We start from the raw sequence: 16859 nt of genomic DNA, 5'->3' as shown, positions 1-16859 counted from the left end.
AAGGGGAAAATAGTGATGCCTACTTCATAGGGGTTGGTTTAATAATGAACTCAGGTGCTATATGCCAGCCTCTGCCCATACATCATGTAAAGAGCAACATGTTGCTGCATAGTAAGCACCTCATAATGGGCAGCTGTTGTTATTATTTCATCAACCACTTCATTTATTGATACGGTAAGAATTTATTCCATGGTTTTTATGTGTCAGGGACGGCCAGACTTCCCACCTCAACACTTTGACTGCCGGGTCCTGTGGTTTTCAGTATGTGCAAGACACTGAACAGTAATGATGACAGCTGCAGTGTCCTGAGCACCTGTTCATGTGTCGGGTACCCTGCTAGGTATTGATCTAATGTTACGTTTACTCTTTATCCCTACTGGGTGGAAGCAGGAATAGAGGGGCCTGGTGTATGAAACTTGTCCAGGATCGCATGGACAGTGTTGAGCCTGAGGTTTTAGTTGTCTGCTACTTTTTTCTGTTCCATACTAACTCTTGTTACTGTCAGCATAAAACCCTTATGTCCCAGATGGAACTTGGTTTCTTCGAATGGGCTTTGTCTGAACTTCTCAGTCAGGCTCACCTCCATTCTACTTGGCACCCTTGTCTGAAAGACAGGAGACCTCTCCCTTCTCCATCACGTCCCTGTATCTGGTGTATCGCTAGGTTTTTAGTTCACATGCATCTTTTCCTCTCTGTTTCCCTTACCCTGGCCAGGTCCCCACTGACTTAGGCCTGGCCTGTTAATCAGTCTCATCATTTATTCCCCTGCCTCATACATAAGAGGTGAGGTTTGCATGATAGACTTTTATGGAATTTACTACATTTTAGTAAAGCATTCTTAAATTTTCTGTGAAGCACAGCACAATAATTTGTCACTCTGCAGCTGTCTGTCGATTGTAGAAGCTTACAATGGGCTCACTCCAGGGGTGCAGGTAAATAAGCTGCTATGAATGTAGCCTTTCTTTCCCTCCTGGGAAAGCATCTTGGGAAAGAACTGTGCTCCATTCTGTTCTAAAAGGTAAGACTTTCCTCTTTAACAAATGGTATGGGGACAGCTGGATATCCATAAACAACAAAAAAATGAAGTTGGACCTCTATCTCACGCAATATACAAAAATTAACTAAGGATAGGTGAGTGACTTATGTGTAATAGTTAAAACTATACAACTCTTAGAAGAAAACATTGAGGTGAATCTTCACAAACTTGGATTTGGCAATGAATTCCTTGATAGTATGTCAAAAGCATGAGCAATAGAAGACAAAACATAGGTAAAGTGGGCTTCATCTACATTTTAAAAGTTTATGCATCAAGGATATTATTATATAAGTAAAAGGACAGCCCACAGAAAGGGAAGAGTATTTGTAGATCATATATTTGGTAAGTGTCCAGTATCCAGAATATAAAGAACTCTTATAACTCAAAACAAAAAGGCACACAATAGACATTTCTCCAAAGAAGATATGCAGATGACCAGCAAGCTCATGAAGAGATGCTTACCATCACTGATCATCAGGGAACAGGAAGCCCAAAGCAAGATGAGATCCCATTTCACATCCACTAGGAGGACTATTAAAAAAAGAAAAAGAAAAGAAAAAGGGAAATCAGTGTAGTGAGCATGTGGAGAAATTGGACCCCTCATACATTGCTATTGGGAATGTAAATTGGTTCAACTGCTGCGGCAAACAGTTGGGTGATTCCTCAAAAAGTTAAACATAGAATTACCATGTAACCTAGTAATTCTGCTCCTAGGTATACACCGCTAGGTGTGTCCACCTCAGGTGCTCAAACAAGTTCCTGTGCATCCATGTTCATGGCACTATTCACAATAATCAAAATATTCACAGTAATCAAAAGATGGAAGCAACCTCAGTGTCCATCAATGGACAGATGGACGAGGGTATCGTGGGGTAGCCACAGTGGAGTATTATTCACCCATAAAAGGGAATGAAGTACTGACACAAGCCATTATGTGGGTGAAGCTTCAAAACGTGCTCAGTGCTGTAGCCATATGTGTCACTTTCTGTATGATTCCATTTATGTGAAATATCTAGAATAGGTAAATCCACAGAGAGAGAAAGCAGATTGGTGGTTGCCAGGAGCTTGGAGGAGGGGAGAATGGGGAATGGTTGCTTAATGGGTATGGGGTTTTCTTGTAAGGGTGATGAAAATACAGGGTCCAGCAGAGGTAGCGCCTGCTTGAGTGTGGTTGCTAGGGTCATAATATGGGTGTGATAATGTATAATTTTAATTTGCACATTTCACCTAAAATGTCATATGGTGTGCTCGAGTATGATATCGTTTTGTTACAGAATTACATGCTTATGATTTTGTGATAAAAGATTTTGTAATAAAAAAGGGGTGCTATTTGTGCTGGACTCTATTTTGGTACCACATAGAGGCAGTGGTTGTACAACATTGTGAAGGTACTAAATACCATTGAATTGTTCCTTTTAAAAATGGTTAATTTTTATGTTACGTGAATTTCATCTCAACTTTTTTAAAAACTGTGGAAAACAAAGCTTTCATGGATTTCATAACCATAATTATTGGTAATAATAGATGCTTGGTTGATACCAATGTGTCAGGACACTGTTGTTGAGAATCATTGGCTATAACCATCTCCCAAGATTACTACCTGGCTGGCTTCTTTTTTTTTTTCTTTGCTTAATTTCTTCACATTTTTCACCCAGCCCTCCAATCCCCTGCCCTGGGACAGCTGTCTCTTCTCTGTTGATGAGTCTGTTATGTTTCTTAGTTTATTTTGTTCATTAGATTCCACATATGAGTGAAATCATATGGTACTTGTCTTTCTCTGACTGGCTTATTTCACTTAACATAATACTCTCCAGGTCCATCCTGCTGTTGCAGAAGGTAAGATTTCCTTTTTTTACAGTGGAATAGCATTCCATTGTGTAAATGTACCCCAGGTTTTTTTAATCCCATCTACTGATGGGCACTTGGGCTGCTTTTAGATCTTTGCTATTGTAAATAATGCTGCAATGACCACAGCAGTACTCACATTCTTTCAAATTGGCGTTTTGGGTTTCTTTGGATATATTCCCGGAAGTGGAATTGCTAGCTCATAAGGCAGTTCCATTTTTAATTTTTTGAGGACATTCCATACCATTTTCCACAGTGATTTCACCTGTCTGCATTCCCACCAACAAAGGTGCACAAAGGTTCCCTTTTCTCCGTATCCTCACCAACACTTGTTGTTTTTGATTTATTGATGACAGCCATTCTGACTGGTGTGAGATGATATCTCATTGTGGTTTTGATTTTCATTTCTCTGATGACTAGTGACATTGAGCATCTTTTCATATGTCTGTTGGCCATCTGTATGTCCTCTATGGAGAAGTGTCTATTCAGGTCCTTTGACCATTTTTAAATTGGATTGTTTGTTCGTTTTGGTGTTGAATTTTATGTTTTTATAAAATTGGGAAATTAACCCTTTATCAGATATACCATGGACAAATATATTCTCCCATTCAGTGGATCGTCTTTTCATTTTTTTTTTATGGTTTTCTTTGCTGTGCAAAGACTTTTTAGTTTGATGTAGTCTTAACTAGTTTGATTTTGTTTGTTTGTTTGTTTGTTTCCTGTGCCTGAGGAGATATATCAGAAAAATATTGCTATGAGAAATGTCTGAGATTTTACTGGCTATGTTTTCTTCTAGGATTCTTAAGGTTTGAAGTCTAACAGTTAAGTCTTTAATCTGTTTTGAGTCTATTCTTGTATATGATGTAAGAAGGTATCTAGTTTCATTTTGGGGGGCACATATCTAATTTTACTAACACCATTTATTAACTGGACTGTCTTTACCCCATTGTATGTTTCTGCCTCCTTTGTCAAATATTAATTGACTATATAGGCATGGGCTGATTTCTGGGCTCTCTGTTCTGTTTCATTGGTCTATATGTCTGTTTTTATGCCAGTACCAGGCTGTTTTGATTACTGTAGCCTTGTAGTGTAGTTTGATATCAGGTAGCATGATTCCTCCAATTTTGTTCTTCTTTCTCAAGATTGCTGTTGCTATTTGGGGTCTTTTGTGGTTCCATATAAATTTTCGAAATATTTGTTCTAGTTCTGTGAAATATACCATTCACCTCTTGATAGGAATTACATGAAATGTATAGATTGCTTTGGCTAGCATGGACATTTTAATGTTAGTTCTTCCTATCCATGAACACAGAATATGCTTCCACTTACTTGTATCCTCTTCAGTTTCTTTCTTGAGTATCTCAATTTTCTGATACAGGTCTTTACATTCTTGCTTAAATTTATTCCTAGATATTTTTTTGATGCAGTTGTAAATGAAATTGTTTTCTTAGTTTCCCTTTCTGATAGTTCATTATTGGTGTATAAAAAGGCAACTAATGTCTGGATATTTATTTTGTAACCTGCTACTTCACTGAAATCATTTATCAGTTCTAGTAGTTTTTTGGTGGACTCTTCAGGGTTCTCTATCATACAGTATCCTGTCATCTGTAAAACTGCCTGGCTCCTGGTTACAGCTTCTCCTGGTGGCTGAGGGCAGGACATGTTGGCCAGGGATTTCTAACTCAGTTGCCTTCAGGGGCCCACCCTGTTGGGATCACTGTTTGAGGTCAGCTGGGTGTAAGACAGCAGGGAGTGGTGGGGATTGGGTGAAACGGAGCTGGACGTGAACTATCTGTAGGCCTTCGAATTCAGACCCACTGCTCCAGACTGATTCTTGCCCCATCTCCATCATTGTGCCATTTAAAAAAATCATCTTTAGTAAAAATCCATTTCCTGTAACAGCATCTAAACTTCTCTGCGTCCCTGTCCAGCACAGAGTATGAGGAAGTTCAGATGCTTCCATATGTCCCTGGAAACTCTAGTCTTCCTCTGCACTGCATCCTGCCCCAACCCACCTGGAGATTTAGGGTAACAGGACTAAATCCTGTTGCCTGTGGAAGGGGGAGGGTTCCCTCTGAAACTTTGGTTCAGTGTCGGCTCAGAGAGAAATGGTCAGCAGCTGGTGGTCCCTATTTAGAGGGAACAGTGGGCGTCTTTGGTGTCATTTTCTTTTGGGGTCAGCAACCTGAGTGCATTTTTGTCTGTGATCTCTGTTCAAGAAGGGGAGAGAGACACAGAAGGATCTGAAAAGATTTTTGTTAGATGACACGGAGAAAGGTTTTTTGTTTTTTTGTGTAATCTGCCCACGCATTCAGAGACCTGGACCTTTTGAGGACGATGGACGCTCAGGAGCTGCGTGTCAGAGGAGAGGGTGTGGAGGAAGGCGTCTAGTCCATTAGATCCAGGGAGTGGCTGGCACTGTTTCCTTTTGTGCCTCCAGCTCTGTAGCTGCTTGTAATCCCTCTGTACTGCTGGTTTCTGAGAAGCACCTAAGATTTAGAGATCTTTGGCCAATGTCCTTTCAGTATGGTAACAATTCAGTGGACATTTGCTGGGGTGGGGCACAGCAAGAAGAGTACAGTTGTGTGATTTGAGGGACCTGCCTAAGGCCCTTGCCCTAAAACTGACCCCCCTGACCCTCTCTCTGAGTGGCAGAGAGAATCTTCTTTCCTCCCTCGAAATCCTGTGCTCAACACTCTGAATCCCACATGCTCAGTGTCTGGACCACAAGTGATTGTGTTGGTCTCGGGCCTTACATCCCTCTTGTGAAAATGGAGGTTTGCCTTCCACAGATGCAGGGAGTTGGGCAACTGCCCCCTTAGGCAGAGTTCCTTGGCTTAGCTTACAGCACTGTCGTCAGTCATTTAGTGTTTTTGCCCGTTCAAGGGAGATTGGTTCCCACAAGGCCACCCTTGCCGTTGGCACCGTCTTGTGGGGGAGGTGACTGCCTCAGCTGCTCTCCTAGGAATGCCAAGGTGGCTCCCGGACCACGGCGCTTTGGTGTTACAACTTGGGAGACAGGGCACCAGTTCCTTTTTCCTGGGCCATGTTCACAGAGCACATCGTAGGTGTGAACATGTGTGTGCCCTCTGACCCTGTCAGCCAGTTCTTGATGGGTAGGGTTAAGTTCCTGGATTAAGGGGAAATCTCTTTGTCCCCTTAATGTGTTTTCTTAAGAGCTTAAATAAAGTAACTTAAATAGTTCATAGAAACTGTTCAGACACTGAAACCTTGAAAATCAAACAGGCACTTCCATTCCTTGCAGTCTGAGAGTGGTCATAGCCCATGGGTACGCTGGCAGACAGGGAGCCCAAGTAGCCTCTCCCAAGGAGGGTAAGCAGTGACCGCACAGCTCCTTTCCTAGGGCGTGAATGGGCTGCATGGTTTAAAAGAGAGAAGGCTCTTGGGTCAGGCTGCCTGAGTTTCAGTCCTGGCTTATTAGTTGAGTGGCCTTGGAAAATTTATTGAATGGTGTTGTAGTTCAGTTTCCTCTGTAAAACAGAGATGGCAACTGTACCTACCCTAAAAGGCTCTTGTGAGGGTTGGAGATAATGCCTGTCAAAGACTTGGCATAAAAATGGATGTGCTGCAGGTGTTTAAGAGATGGTGGCTCCTACCATCAGTCAGTCCGTGGTAGCTGCGTGACGGAGCCTGCCGGCGAGGACACACAGATGGCAGGAGGGCTCTGTATCTCGTGGTTTCCCTGTGATTAATGCAGACTCTCTGGTTTCTTCTGTTATTCCTTTCCTTGCCTAGTATTGATCCTCCAGAAGGTGGAGAATGGAGACCTGAGCAACAAGATTCTGAAGATCACTGATTTTGGCCTGGCTCGGGAATGGCACCGAACCACCAAGATGAGCGCGGCAGGGACATATGCTTGGATGGCACCCGAAGTCATTCGTGCCTCCATGTTTTCCAAAGGCAGCGATGTGTGGAGGTAAGGTCCAGAGGTGCAGGGTCAGTGTTCCCCAGGTCTGTTCAGCTGTGCACACGCTCAAGACTTGGAGAATTGAGGTTGCATAGACTCCCAGAAACCCCGAGTAGGTCTAAGTGACCCCTTCAGAGCAATCTACACTAATTCCCACATTGCCAGGGGGCAGTTTCCAAAGTCTTCATCCTCAGAAACCCCTTCTAGTGCTGTGGCAAGTACACATCTATGCAGGACCCTCTCTGTTGGTGATTGTTCCCCAGGGAAAATGCACACATTCTAGAGGCAAAGTGTACTCCCATCTCTGAGTGCCGGGTGGTGAGGGCACTCACTCACTCCTGCAGACCTTCACCAGGGTCATCCTGGCTTGCTTAGCAATAGTTACTCTTATTGCTGGACTGATAAGTAGCTCCTGGGCTGATAGGTGTTCTTTGTGCTGTCTCTTTTTTCTTGGTGGGCTGGAAATGATCACTTCCAGTTAGCTGGTTAACCTTTTTAGTCTGTTTGTTGAATGTGGATATAGAAATAGGAAAAGACAGGTCTCAAGCATGCCCCCAGAAATGCAGAGTCACAGACCAGCCACTCCCCTAGTAAATGTCAGCCCAAGAGGTCACTAGGACATGGACCTAAAATTCTTGTCCCCAGTGATGGGAGGAGCATCTACAGAGCGAGCAGGCATCCTCGTGGCTGTGAGACAGTGGCATCACCTTGGTGTGCAAGAGAGAGGACTACAGGTCATCACTGTACTTCAGTCTATGAAGTTGTTCTTTCCTGTTGTGTTGTAAAGTAAACATGGATATTTGTGTGTATTTTAAAAATAGCATTCTTGATATTAGTATTCATATACCATAAAGTTTACCCTTTTAAGAAATATGTCAGTGGTTTTTAGTGAATTTACAAAGTTTTATACCAATCACCATTGTTACTAGTTTCCTAGGACTGCTGTAATAAACTACTACAAACCCGGTGGCTTAGAACAATGGAAATTTATAGTCTGGGGACCAGAAGTCTACACTGAGTGTCAGCAGGGCCACACTCCCGCCAGACACTCTAGAGGAGACTGTTTCAAATAAGGGTTCTGAGTCTTAAGACATGGACATAATTTTCTAGGGCCACCATTCAACCTACTATAACCATTATGTTTTAAGAGTATTTTTATTGCCCCCAAGAGCAACATGACACCAGTTAGCAGGCATTCGCTAACCCATCCTGGCAACCACTAGCTTACTCTCTGCCTCTGTGGGGCTATTTTGGACATTTCGTACAAATGGGTTCATATCATATGTGGTCTTTTTTGACTTGTTTCTTTCATTTAGCGTGCATCCATGTGTCAGAATGTCATTCTTTTAATAGGTGAATAATATTCTATTTATGGATGTACCACAGTTTGTTCATCTACTATTCATTACTTGATGAACATTTGAGTTGTTTCCACTTTTTGGCCCTGGATATTAGTGTACAAGCTTTATGTGTGAACATGTTATCAGTTTGCTTGAGTATATACCGAGGAGTGAAATTGCTGACTCACATGGTAATTCTGTGTTTACCTTTTTGAGGAACTGCCAAACTGTTTTTCACATTGGCCATACCATTCCACGTTTCCAGTAACAATGTATGAGAGTTCCAGTTTCTCCACATGCTGTTCACACTAGTTGTGGTCTGTCTTTTTGATTATAGCCATCCTAGTTCATAGGAAGTCATACTTCATTGTGGTTTTGATTTGTGTTTCCCTAATAACTAATGATGTTGAACATCTTATCCTGTACTTATTGGCCATTTTAAATGTTCTCTGGGTATATGTCTATTCAAATCCTTTGCCATTTAAAAAATTAGAATACATACTTTTTTATGTTGAAATACTTCTGAAATACTTTTATATACTCTAGACACAAGTCCCTTATCAGATATGATTTGCAATATTTTCTTCTATTCTGTGGGTTTTTTTCCACTTTCTTGATGGTATCATTTGAAACAAACATTTGTAATTTTGATGAAGTCCAAGTTATTTTGTCTTTGATTGTTTATGCTTTTGGTGTCATATTCAAGAAACCATTGCCTACGCCAAGGTCATGAAGATTTATACCTATTCTAAGAGTTTTATAGTCTTAACTCTTAAGTTTAGGTCTCCATTCCATTTTGAGTTAATTTTGTGTGTGGTGTGAGGTAGGGGTCCAACTTTATTTTCTTGCTTATGGCTATTTAGTTGGAGAGTATTACTGTCTTAATATTATATTAAGTCTTTCAACCAGTGAACAGGGGATATCTGTCCATTTATTTAGGCCTCTAATTTGTTTCGAGGCCAATGATATTTTATAGCTTCTGTATATTAAATCTTATTTCAATACACATTAAATACAGGGTGCAGTAACCATTGTGAAGAAAAGAGTTTTCCTTTACTTAAAATCTCTGACCAGAGCTCATTAGATTGATCTGTATACTGACACTTAACTGTATTTGACCTACAAAAACAGCGATTTCATGTGCTTCAAGCTAATACTTTTCATTGCTTGTCCATAGGCTGATATGAGTAGTTAATAAATTAACTAAACTAAGCTGCTATTACAAAAAGCCTGCAGATATGGCGGCTTAAGTAAGGTAGAAGTGTATTCCCTTTAAGGAGTAGTCCAGTTAGTCCAGGCTGGTGGGGCAGCTATACCCTGTGAGATCATTTGGGAGCCCACGTTCTTTCAGGTCCCTCCATGTGTTGCCCTTGTCTGATGTTTACCTCTGAGTGACTGTTACTTCTACATGATAGCCTGCAGAAATTGGGAAAGAGCGCTTATGCATGGCAAGCAGTTTGTCTGTAATTTGGAGATGACCTAGAAGTTGGGCACCTCTCCTCCGTGCGTACCCACACTGCTTGCTTTGGGTTATCTGGGCACATCTGGCCCCAAGGAGGCAGACGAATGTCGGCTCCAGCCAGACACTGTATGCCCAGCTAAACTTCTTACTATGGAGGAAGGAGAGAATGGATTCAGGGGAACACTCAACCAACCACTTGCCACACTCAGCTTCATCTTACCTTTTTTCTTCATGGGAAGACATGACTTCTTAGGAACATGATCGTTTTCTACTTTCTGTGTTCCTGCTAGCCTCTTCTCCCAGCCTGACCCTGAACTCATTCAAGTTTTCTTGTCACACATTCCAAAGCTTTCTGCTGCTACAGTGATTTGAGCAGAATTGCCTCTGGTATCCAGGTACATTTTTAGTGGGAAGGAAAAACCCAAAATGCCTAATGTAGTATCTTCACACAGTGAGAGAAATGGCAGGTGAAAAAGGGCAAGGCCGTTGCAGGGTTTCGCCCATTGTGGAAGGAAAAGGCAGGACCTTCAACTTTTACCCAAAGTGTCCTTGTTCCAAGATAGACCTCTAGGTCTTGTCCTTAAACTACAGGTCCTGAAAGCACGCTTGAAGGGCCTCAGGTGAGAGGCACTGGTGATGTTATTCTACTCCCTGAAGAGAGTAGGTTAGAGGTAAACTTCAATCAACAGAACTTTGGATGAGATGTCTTAGAATTTGTCATGTGGTCTGCTCTTCCAGTTGGTCTCTAGGTTAGAATTATTCCAGGACTTAAGCTTCCTGACTCAGATTGGTTGATGAATGTGGTTTGAACATATAATTCACCCTGTTCTGTTTCAGCTTTTTGAGCTTCCATGCCGCAGTATCTCCTTCCAGGACACAGTCTATTGAACCCAGTTAATGGGCCTTTGATCCCTCCCTCCTCCAGCCTACTCATCCAAGGGGCCCCAAATAATCTTGCATCTTCACCAGAAGAGAACCTGTGTCTGTTGCTGTTCGTGCAGTGCACGTACACTGGTAACAGTGTTTACCGCCTGCAAATGCTTACAGCCTGGCTCTGTGCTGAGTGCCGTACCTGTTTCATCCTGTTTTGCCTGTTATGTGGGGGTTGAAATGCAGTTTTTGATCATTATAAATTTTTAAAATTACAGTGGTAAAACGTGTTCACGATAGAAAAGAATTAGAAAATGTAGATAAACAAATGAAAATCACCCACTTCTAAAGATAACCTATATTGATATTTTGGTGTGCTTATTCCTATTCACATGCTCATCCACCCATCCTTTAAAATGGGATCTGTTTATTAACATACTTTTTCAATATAACATCCCATGAGCATATCAATAAATATTTATTGTCAGAAATATTAATATATGTATCACTCATATGTGTTGGTAAATATTGTCATCATTATGAAAGAGGTTTAGTTAACCACAAGAAGAATCATAGGTTACTTTATAGTTTACAGTGTTTTCACATATGGTAAGTTCAGTTGTCTTTGCCAAAGATAAACAGTGTGGTTCCTGAATGTGGGGTCGCAGCTGATTACTAAGTGCAAGAGCCCATTCAAGGGGCACCACTCCTTTCAGAGCATGGACCCCTGAGTTGACAGTTATGGCTAATAACCAGGTTATTTCTAATTTAGAGATAACACAGGTTTGTAAGAAAACAGTCCTGGTCCAGTTCAGGTGTACAGTTGCTGTGCCTCTGATACATTCCTTCTTCAAGTTGGAAAAAATAAAACATCCCCCCCGCCTTTGACCATACCAAACAGTGGAAAGGGTTCCTGTACCTCTGGAGGTGGCTAATTAACGACACCCGGGTGAATTCCATGAACGCTTGGGGTTAGGCATGAGGACCGTTGGGAAATCACTGGCGGGGCTGTGGGAGCTGCCAGTTCTCTGCGGGGGAGGGGCTCTGTGGCAGTGTTTGAGCTGGTACTTCCCTGCTGCTTGTAAATGGTCTTGAAAGGCCCTCTTGACCTTTTCTCAGTCCTAGGAGAGCAACAAAGTTGGCTAAGCCCGAGGTAGAACTGAGGGCTTCTGCCCACTTCTCCCTGCGGCTAAGACCCAACTAATGTGTGTTTCTCTAGTTTCCTTCTTGGACCCTGTTTCTGTGAAAGGAATACCAAGACTGCATTTGTATCACCTGCCTTCTGTTACAGAATTGAACAAGGACAGTGGCAGAAGAAAACCTTCACTGGTTTAGTTCCCAGAAGGCCGGTGTCCTTCAAAAAGGCTCTCTCTAGACACAGTGGGCTCTCCCAGACACTTTCTCATTTCAGGTCTTTGCCAAGGGGAGACACAGTGTTTGCGAGCCATAGACGGTCACTTCTGGGTGAGGGGAAGTTATTATATATTCTTCGCAACTCTCCGTGAGGGGTAGGGATGGTTGGTTGTCTTTGTTGTACTGACGAGGACAGTGAGGTTTGGAGACATGAACTTGCTTTCCCAAGGTCACACCACTGGTAAGTGGTGAAGCAGGCATTTCGCTCAAGTCTGTTTCAGTCTTTCTTGAGCAGCGGTTCTCTTATTTCACTTAGTTGTAGAGCCCTTCAAGCGGAATGGAATGCTGAAGAGCAAAGAAGCAAGCCAGGAATGAGCAGAGCTGCCCCTTGTTGAAGCTGGGAGGGGTGGGTGCCTGGCTCCTTCCTTTCCCAGGTGGCCCGAGGCATCTCTGTAGGTCACCTGGGGCTCCATGTGAAAACTATCACTGAAAACCTCTTTGTGCGAGGACACGAGGAGGAGGTGTGCTTGGGCCTTGGAAGCACTCCACTGTCTTTCCAGGTGATTAAGTTTCAGACCCCAGTCATCTTTGCCTGGATGGGAGAGAGGGGTTCTTTGGGACTTGGCTTTTTATGAAAGTCCCTCTAACCTAGGGATCTAATCAGCAGTGCTGAGAATTCTTAGAGGTCACTTGGTAGAAGCTTCCCAGCGTGACCACTGTCTAGGTCACACTAAAGGTAGGCAGGAAGTATAATAGTGCCGTTCTTGGTGGTATTTGGGCTTACTCCGGGGCACCCAGCGCACCCTGCAGGACCACCTCACCACGTGCTCCCACACCCATCCACCAGCTCCCTCACTGGATGAGAGCCTGGGCCAGGCCCTGGGAATGCAGATTGGAAACTACTATCCCTGCCCTCTAGGAGCCTGTAGGCTGGTGAACAAACAACTACGATGCATGTCAGCCCAAACGAAGTCTGAGTAACACCTGGGGGTGTTAGGGAAGGCTTCCTTAGAGTATTCAATTGTTTCTATCAGCCTTACTCTAAAATCTGACTCCTTGTCTAGACAGGACAAGACAAGACTTGCAACTGTCTAGTAGGCTTTTATTCTGTCAAGGAACATAAAGAAAACAGTAGTATTTGGAGGGGGTCACTGAGGTAAAGCCATTGTCCAAGGAGACTGGCCAGGGCACACTGAGGGTCCATCTATAAGGATGCCCATGTCCAGTACATTGGTTGGCACATTGCTGCTCTTTGGAGCCATGCCAGGCCACTCAGGCTTCTTTAAAGGCGAGTTCATGTCCTTACACATGCTGATCCCTGTCTCTGGAGCACTGACTCTTCCCTCACTCAGCAGTCAAGGTTTAGCAGTCTCCTGCCCAGTCCTCTTCTGGTTTGGGTGACCCCTCCTGAATGCTCGCATAGTATCTCTGTCGTGACTCACTCTCTGTATTCTAATGGATGTTCTTTCTGTTCCTCTCACTAATCTCTTCATGGATTAGATCTCTGTCTTCCATCCTATATCCTAGTACCTGACTTTGAGCTTGATGCCTAATAAATATTTAGTAGATGTTTAAAATAAATGAATAAATGGTGGTGCATTTTAATCAAATCTTGAAAGACTATTAGACTATTAGAGGGAAAGATAGAGAAATGGTAGAAGGGTATTCTAGAGAGAGAGACTTGAAAGTCGGTCCGGGGTCTGCCATGAATTACTTCACGTACGCCCTTAAAACTGCTGCTAAGCTATCTAAAATGTGCTTTTCTCATCTGCAAAATGGTAATGAAACATCTTGCAGGTTTGTTGTAGGGATTCAGGATGATGTTCGTAAATGGCATAGCACCCTGTGCATGCAAGTTACCATGATACGATAGATACTGTGTTTGTTTATTTTTTAATTAATAGGACTTTCTGTTGGTTGTAAACTACTGATAGGTATTCAAATTTCTGAGGTTCGTGTTGAAAATATAAGGAGAGCCACAGTTCCAACTGCTCGTGGCCTTGCTTTTTCTTGTCTGACTTATTCCTGGAAGGATCAAAGGCTCCATAATTTTGTCTGGTTCTGATTGTGAATTTGTAAAATAATTATTCCATTAAGCTTTGTGACTCCCAGGACCTGTGAAAAGAAATTCTGTACGTGGATTTGCAGGGGTGGAGGGGACTCTGAAGGCTCACAGCTGACGATCGGCACTGTCCCCTGCCACAGGCCACCCTGGTGAAGCTGTCCCCTTTGAATTAGACAGAGGTGTCGATAAAGGACTCACTGATGGGGGCAAGAATCTATTCAACCTAGTGGACAGTAAAGAAATTTTTCACAGGAAAAAAATCTGTTTGTTTGAAGAGCTTAGCACTCTGCTTTTCTAAAGCTAAAAAAATATATATTTGAGACAAAGCTGAAGTTTTTTTTTTAAAGATTTTATTTATATATCTGTAGAGGGGAAGGGAGGGGGAGAGGGAGAGAAACATCAATGTATGGTTGCCTTTGCGCATCCCCTGCTGGGAACTGGCCTGCAGGGAACCGGCCTGCAACCCGGTATGTGCCCTGACTGGGAATCGAACCGCGATTGTCTGGTTTGCAGGCCCGCACTCAATCCACTGAGCTACACCAGCTAGGGCTGAAGTTTTTTTAAAAAAGAAAAAATGTATTTGGGGCAGGCTCCCTCTTCTCCCAGTTCATTACAGTAACAGTAACAACAACAAACTAGCCATGGTCCTTGAGCACTGATTTAAACACCAGAGCAGCTCCCTAAATTTCATGATGGTCTTGAGAGGCTACCAGTGTTATTGGCCCTTTACAGGTGAGGAATTTGAGGAACGGACTTTGAAACAAAGTGTGCCTGACTCCAGAGGGTTTGCTTTCAGCCGGTAGGCCACGTGGTCTCCCGTTTATAATACATTAGTGTGTCTATTTTGTTAGTCTCCCTACATGCTGGAGAGAATGTGGGATGCTCAGCAAGGCCCCCTGAGCTATTTCAGAGAAGTTGCCCCAGTGGGGATTACAGGGCTCCTGTCTTCTTCCTCTCCTTAGCTATGGGGTGCTGCTTTGGGAGCTACTGACCGGTGAGGTGCCCTTCCGAGGAATCGATGGCTTAGCAGTCGCTTACGGAGTGGCCATGAACAAGCTCGCCCTTCCCATCCCTTCTACATGCCCAGAGCCTTTTGCCAAACTCATGGAAGGTAAGTGATCCCTGGCCGGAATAATACTGGAGGCAGTTCACCTTCCCCTCGGTACTCTATAGATTCTGGCCAGATCTGCGGGATCGGTCACTTGAACAGGAGATGAAGAATCAGTCACTCAGGGAGGAATGCTGTTGGCAGTTGGAAGAGCTGCTCCAGGATGATGTCAGCACCCTGACACATTGATGTCTTGGGTGTCATGTCCCGTCTGCCCATCCCCAGTGACTGTCCATCTCGACTTAGTAACTAGAGCCTGCTGTGCAGTACCAAAAGCGGCTTTCAACCGATGTGCCGCAAGATTTTTTAAGACATGCAATACCTGCTATTTAGTCAGGGGCACTGACCTCCTTTTCCTTAAATTGTCAGATAAAACAATAACAGCCAACACAACAATAGCCGTCCAGTGTGAGTGAATCAAAATTATACTTACTTATTTTGTCAGGCAAAAAAATATGTTTTGGTGGGCCACAGAATTTTAGTAATTAGTTTATGTGTGCCATGAGATGAAAAAGGTTGAAAATCACTGTAGTATTTTATTGTATGGTTACTTAATACAAATTAAGGACATATAGCAGGTTTTGCTTCAGGACCTCAGAGTGCCTTACATATAGAAATAAAGAGCATTTGAGAAGAAAGGAACTCTAAAAGACATGTAGTCAAATCCTATACTCTTGCAAGTGAGAAATCCTAAGTTGAGAAAGGCGAAGTGGACAGGATAGGTAACTAAAGTCCATTAGTTAGGGCTGAGCTGAGAGTAGAAAGAATTCACTTTTCCCAACTCCCACTCCAGTGCTTGGGGAAATTGAGTCCCAAGGTATAGTTACCCATTGTGAGGACTGGAATCATGAGTAACTTGCTAAATTGTGGTAATGAACTTCACACAAGGGAACTTTGGACTTGCTTTTCTTGTGCTAAATCCACAGTAACTGTTGGATGGGTGCAGAAGGGCTGCATTTTCTTTTCAAACTCACTCTTGATGATCCTGATGTTGAGCACCTCGCTTTACTTCCTAGGTCCAGTTTATGGACCTAAATCCCAGTCTCTGTTTCCTGAAGGAAAAAATGAGAGATAGTTTTCTGGGAAATGATGTCACACAGTATCCTAATCTTAAGTTTGCCTGTGTCCATTATGCTTTTTGTCTGTTCACATGTTGCGTGAAGATTGCTGGAATCCTGACCCCCATTCACGACCATCCTTCACAAATATCCTGGACCAGCTAACTACCATAGAGGAGTCTGGTTTCTTTGAAATGCCCAAGGACTCCTTCCACTGCCTGCAGGATGACTGGAAACATGAGATTCAGGAGATGTTTGACCAACTCAGGGCCAAAGAAAAGGTAAGAAAAGAGATAAAGGCATGCACTGAGTCAGTGAACCTCCCCTACTGGGGCCTCTGGACAGATCCTGGCACGGCCACCTTCCTGCTTGGTGTGTGCTAACAGGGCAGTTCTTTCCCTCCTGGCTCTGCGTGGAAAGAATTCCCCAGGCCTCAGGTGTAACCTGAAGTTGTGTAGAATTTCTCTTTCTTTTTGGAATGTGGCAGGGATAAGTAGGGGGAGTCATTGGTCAAAGCTGTCCTTTGGAGCATGGTGTCTTCATTGTCCAAACTGGAGGGACAGCACCATTGGGCAAGTACCAGCATGGTATCTCACCTTCCCAGCTGAAAATATGAAAGGGTTCTGGAAAAGTTTCTTGGTTTTGCAGTGGACTTCTAGAGGTTAACCTGATAACAGGGGCAGACACTTCAATGTTGAGAACATTTGTCAGAACATCTTGCCAGTGTCTTTGGGTATCAGAATCAGAAATAGCATGTGGGCTAAAAATACAGTGGGTCTGAAAATGTTTGGCAT

General features: G+C 43.2%; 1 protein-coding gene across 3 annotated transcripts in view; it reads left to right on the top strand.

Annotated features, from left to right (window-relative positions):
- Positions 1-16859, top strand: part of MAP3K9 (mitogen-activated protein kinase kinase kinase 9) — a 75339-nt gene that overhangs the window by 36925 nt on the left and 21555 nt on the right. For all 3 annotated transcript variants that reach the window (XM_037127387.2, XM_037127381.2, XM_053673358.1), the window contains exons 3-5: positions 6638-6818; positions 14862-15010; positions 16171-16346. In XM_037127387.2, the coding sequence (XP_036983282.2) occupies positions 6638-6818; positions 14862-15010; positions 16171-16346 (506 nt within the window). The remainder of the gene's footprint in view (positions 1-6637; positions 6819-14861; positions 15011-16170; positions 16347-16859) is intronic.

This window comes from Artibeus jamaicensis, unplaced genomic scaffold, assembly GCF_021234435.1.
Source record: "Artibeus jamaicensis isolate MK-2021 breed Jamaican fruit bat unplaced genomic scaffold, CSHL_Jam_final contig_851, whole genome shotgun sequence".
Lineage (NCBI taxonomy): Eukaryota > Metazoa > Chordata > Mammalia > Chiroptera > Phyllostomidae > Artibeus > Artibeus jamaicensis.
This window is presented reverse-complemented; position numbering and strand designations above follow the sequence as displayed.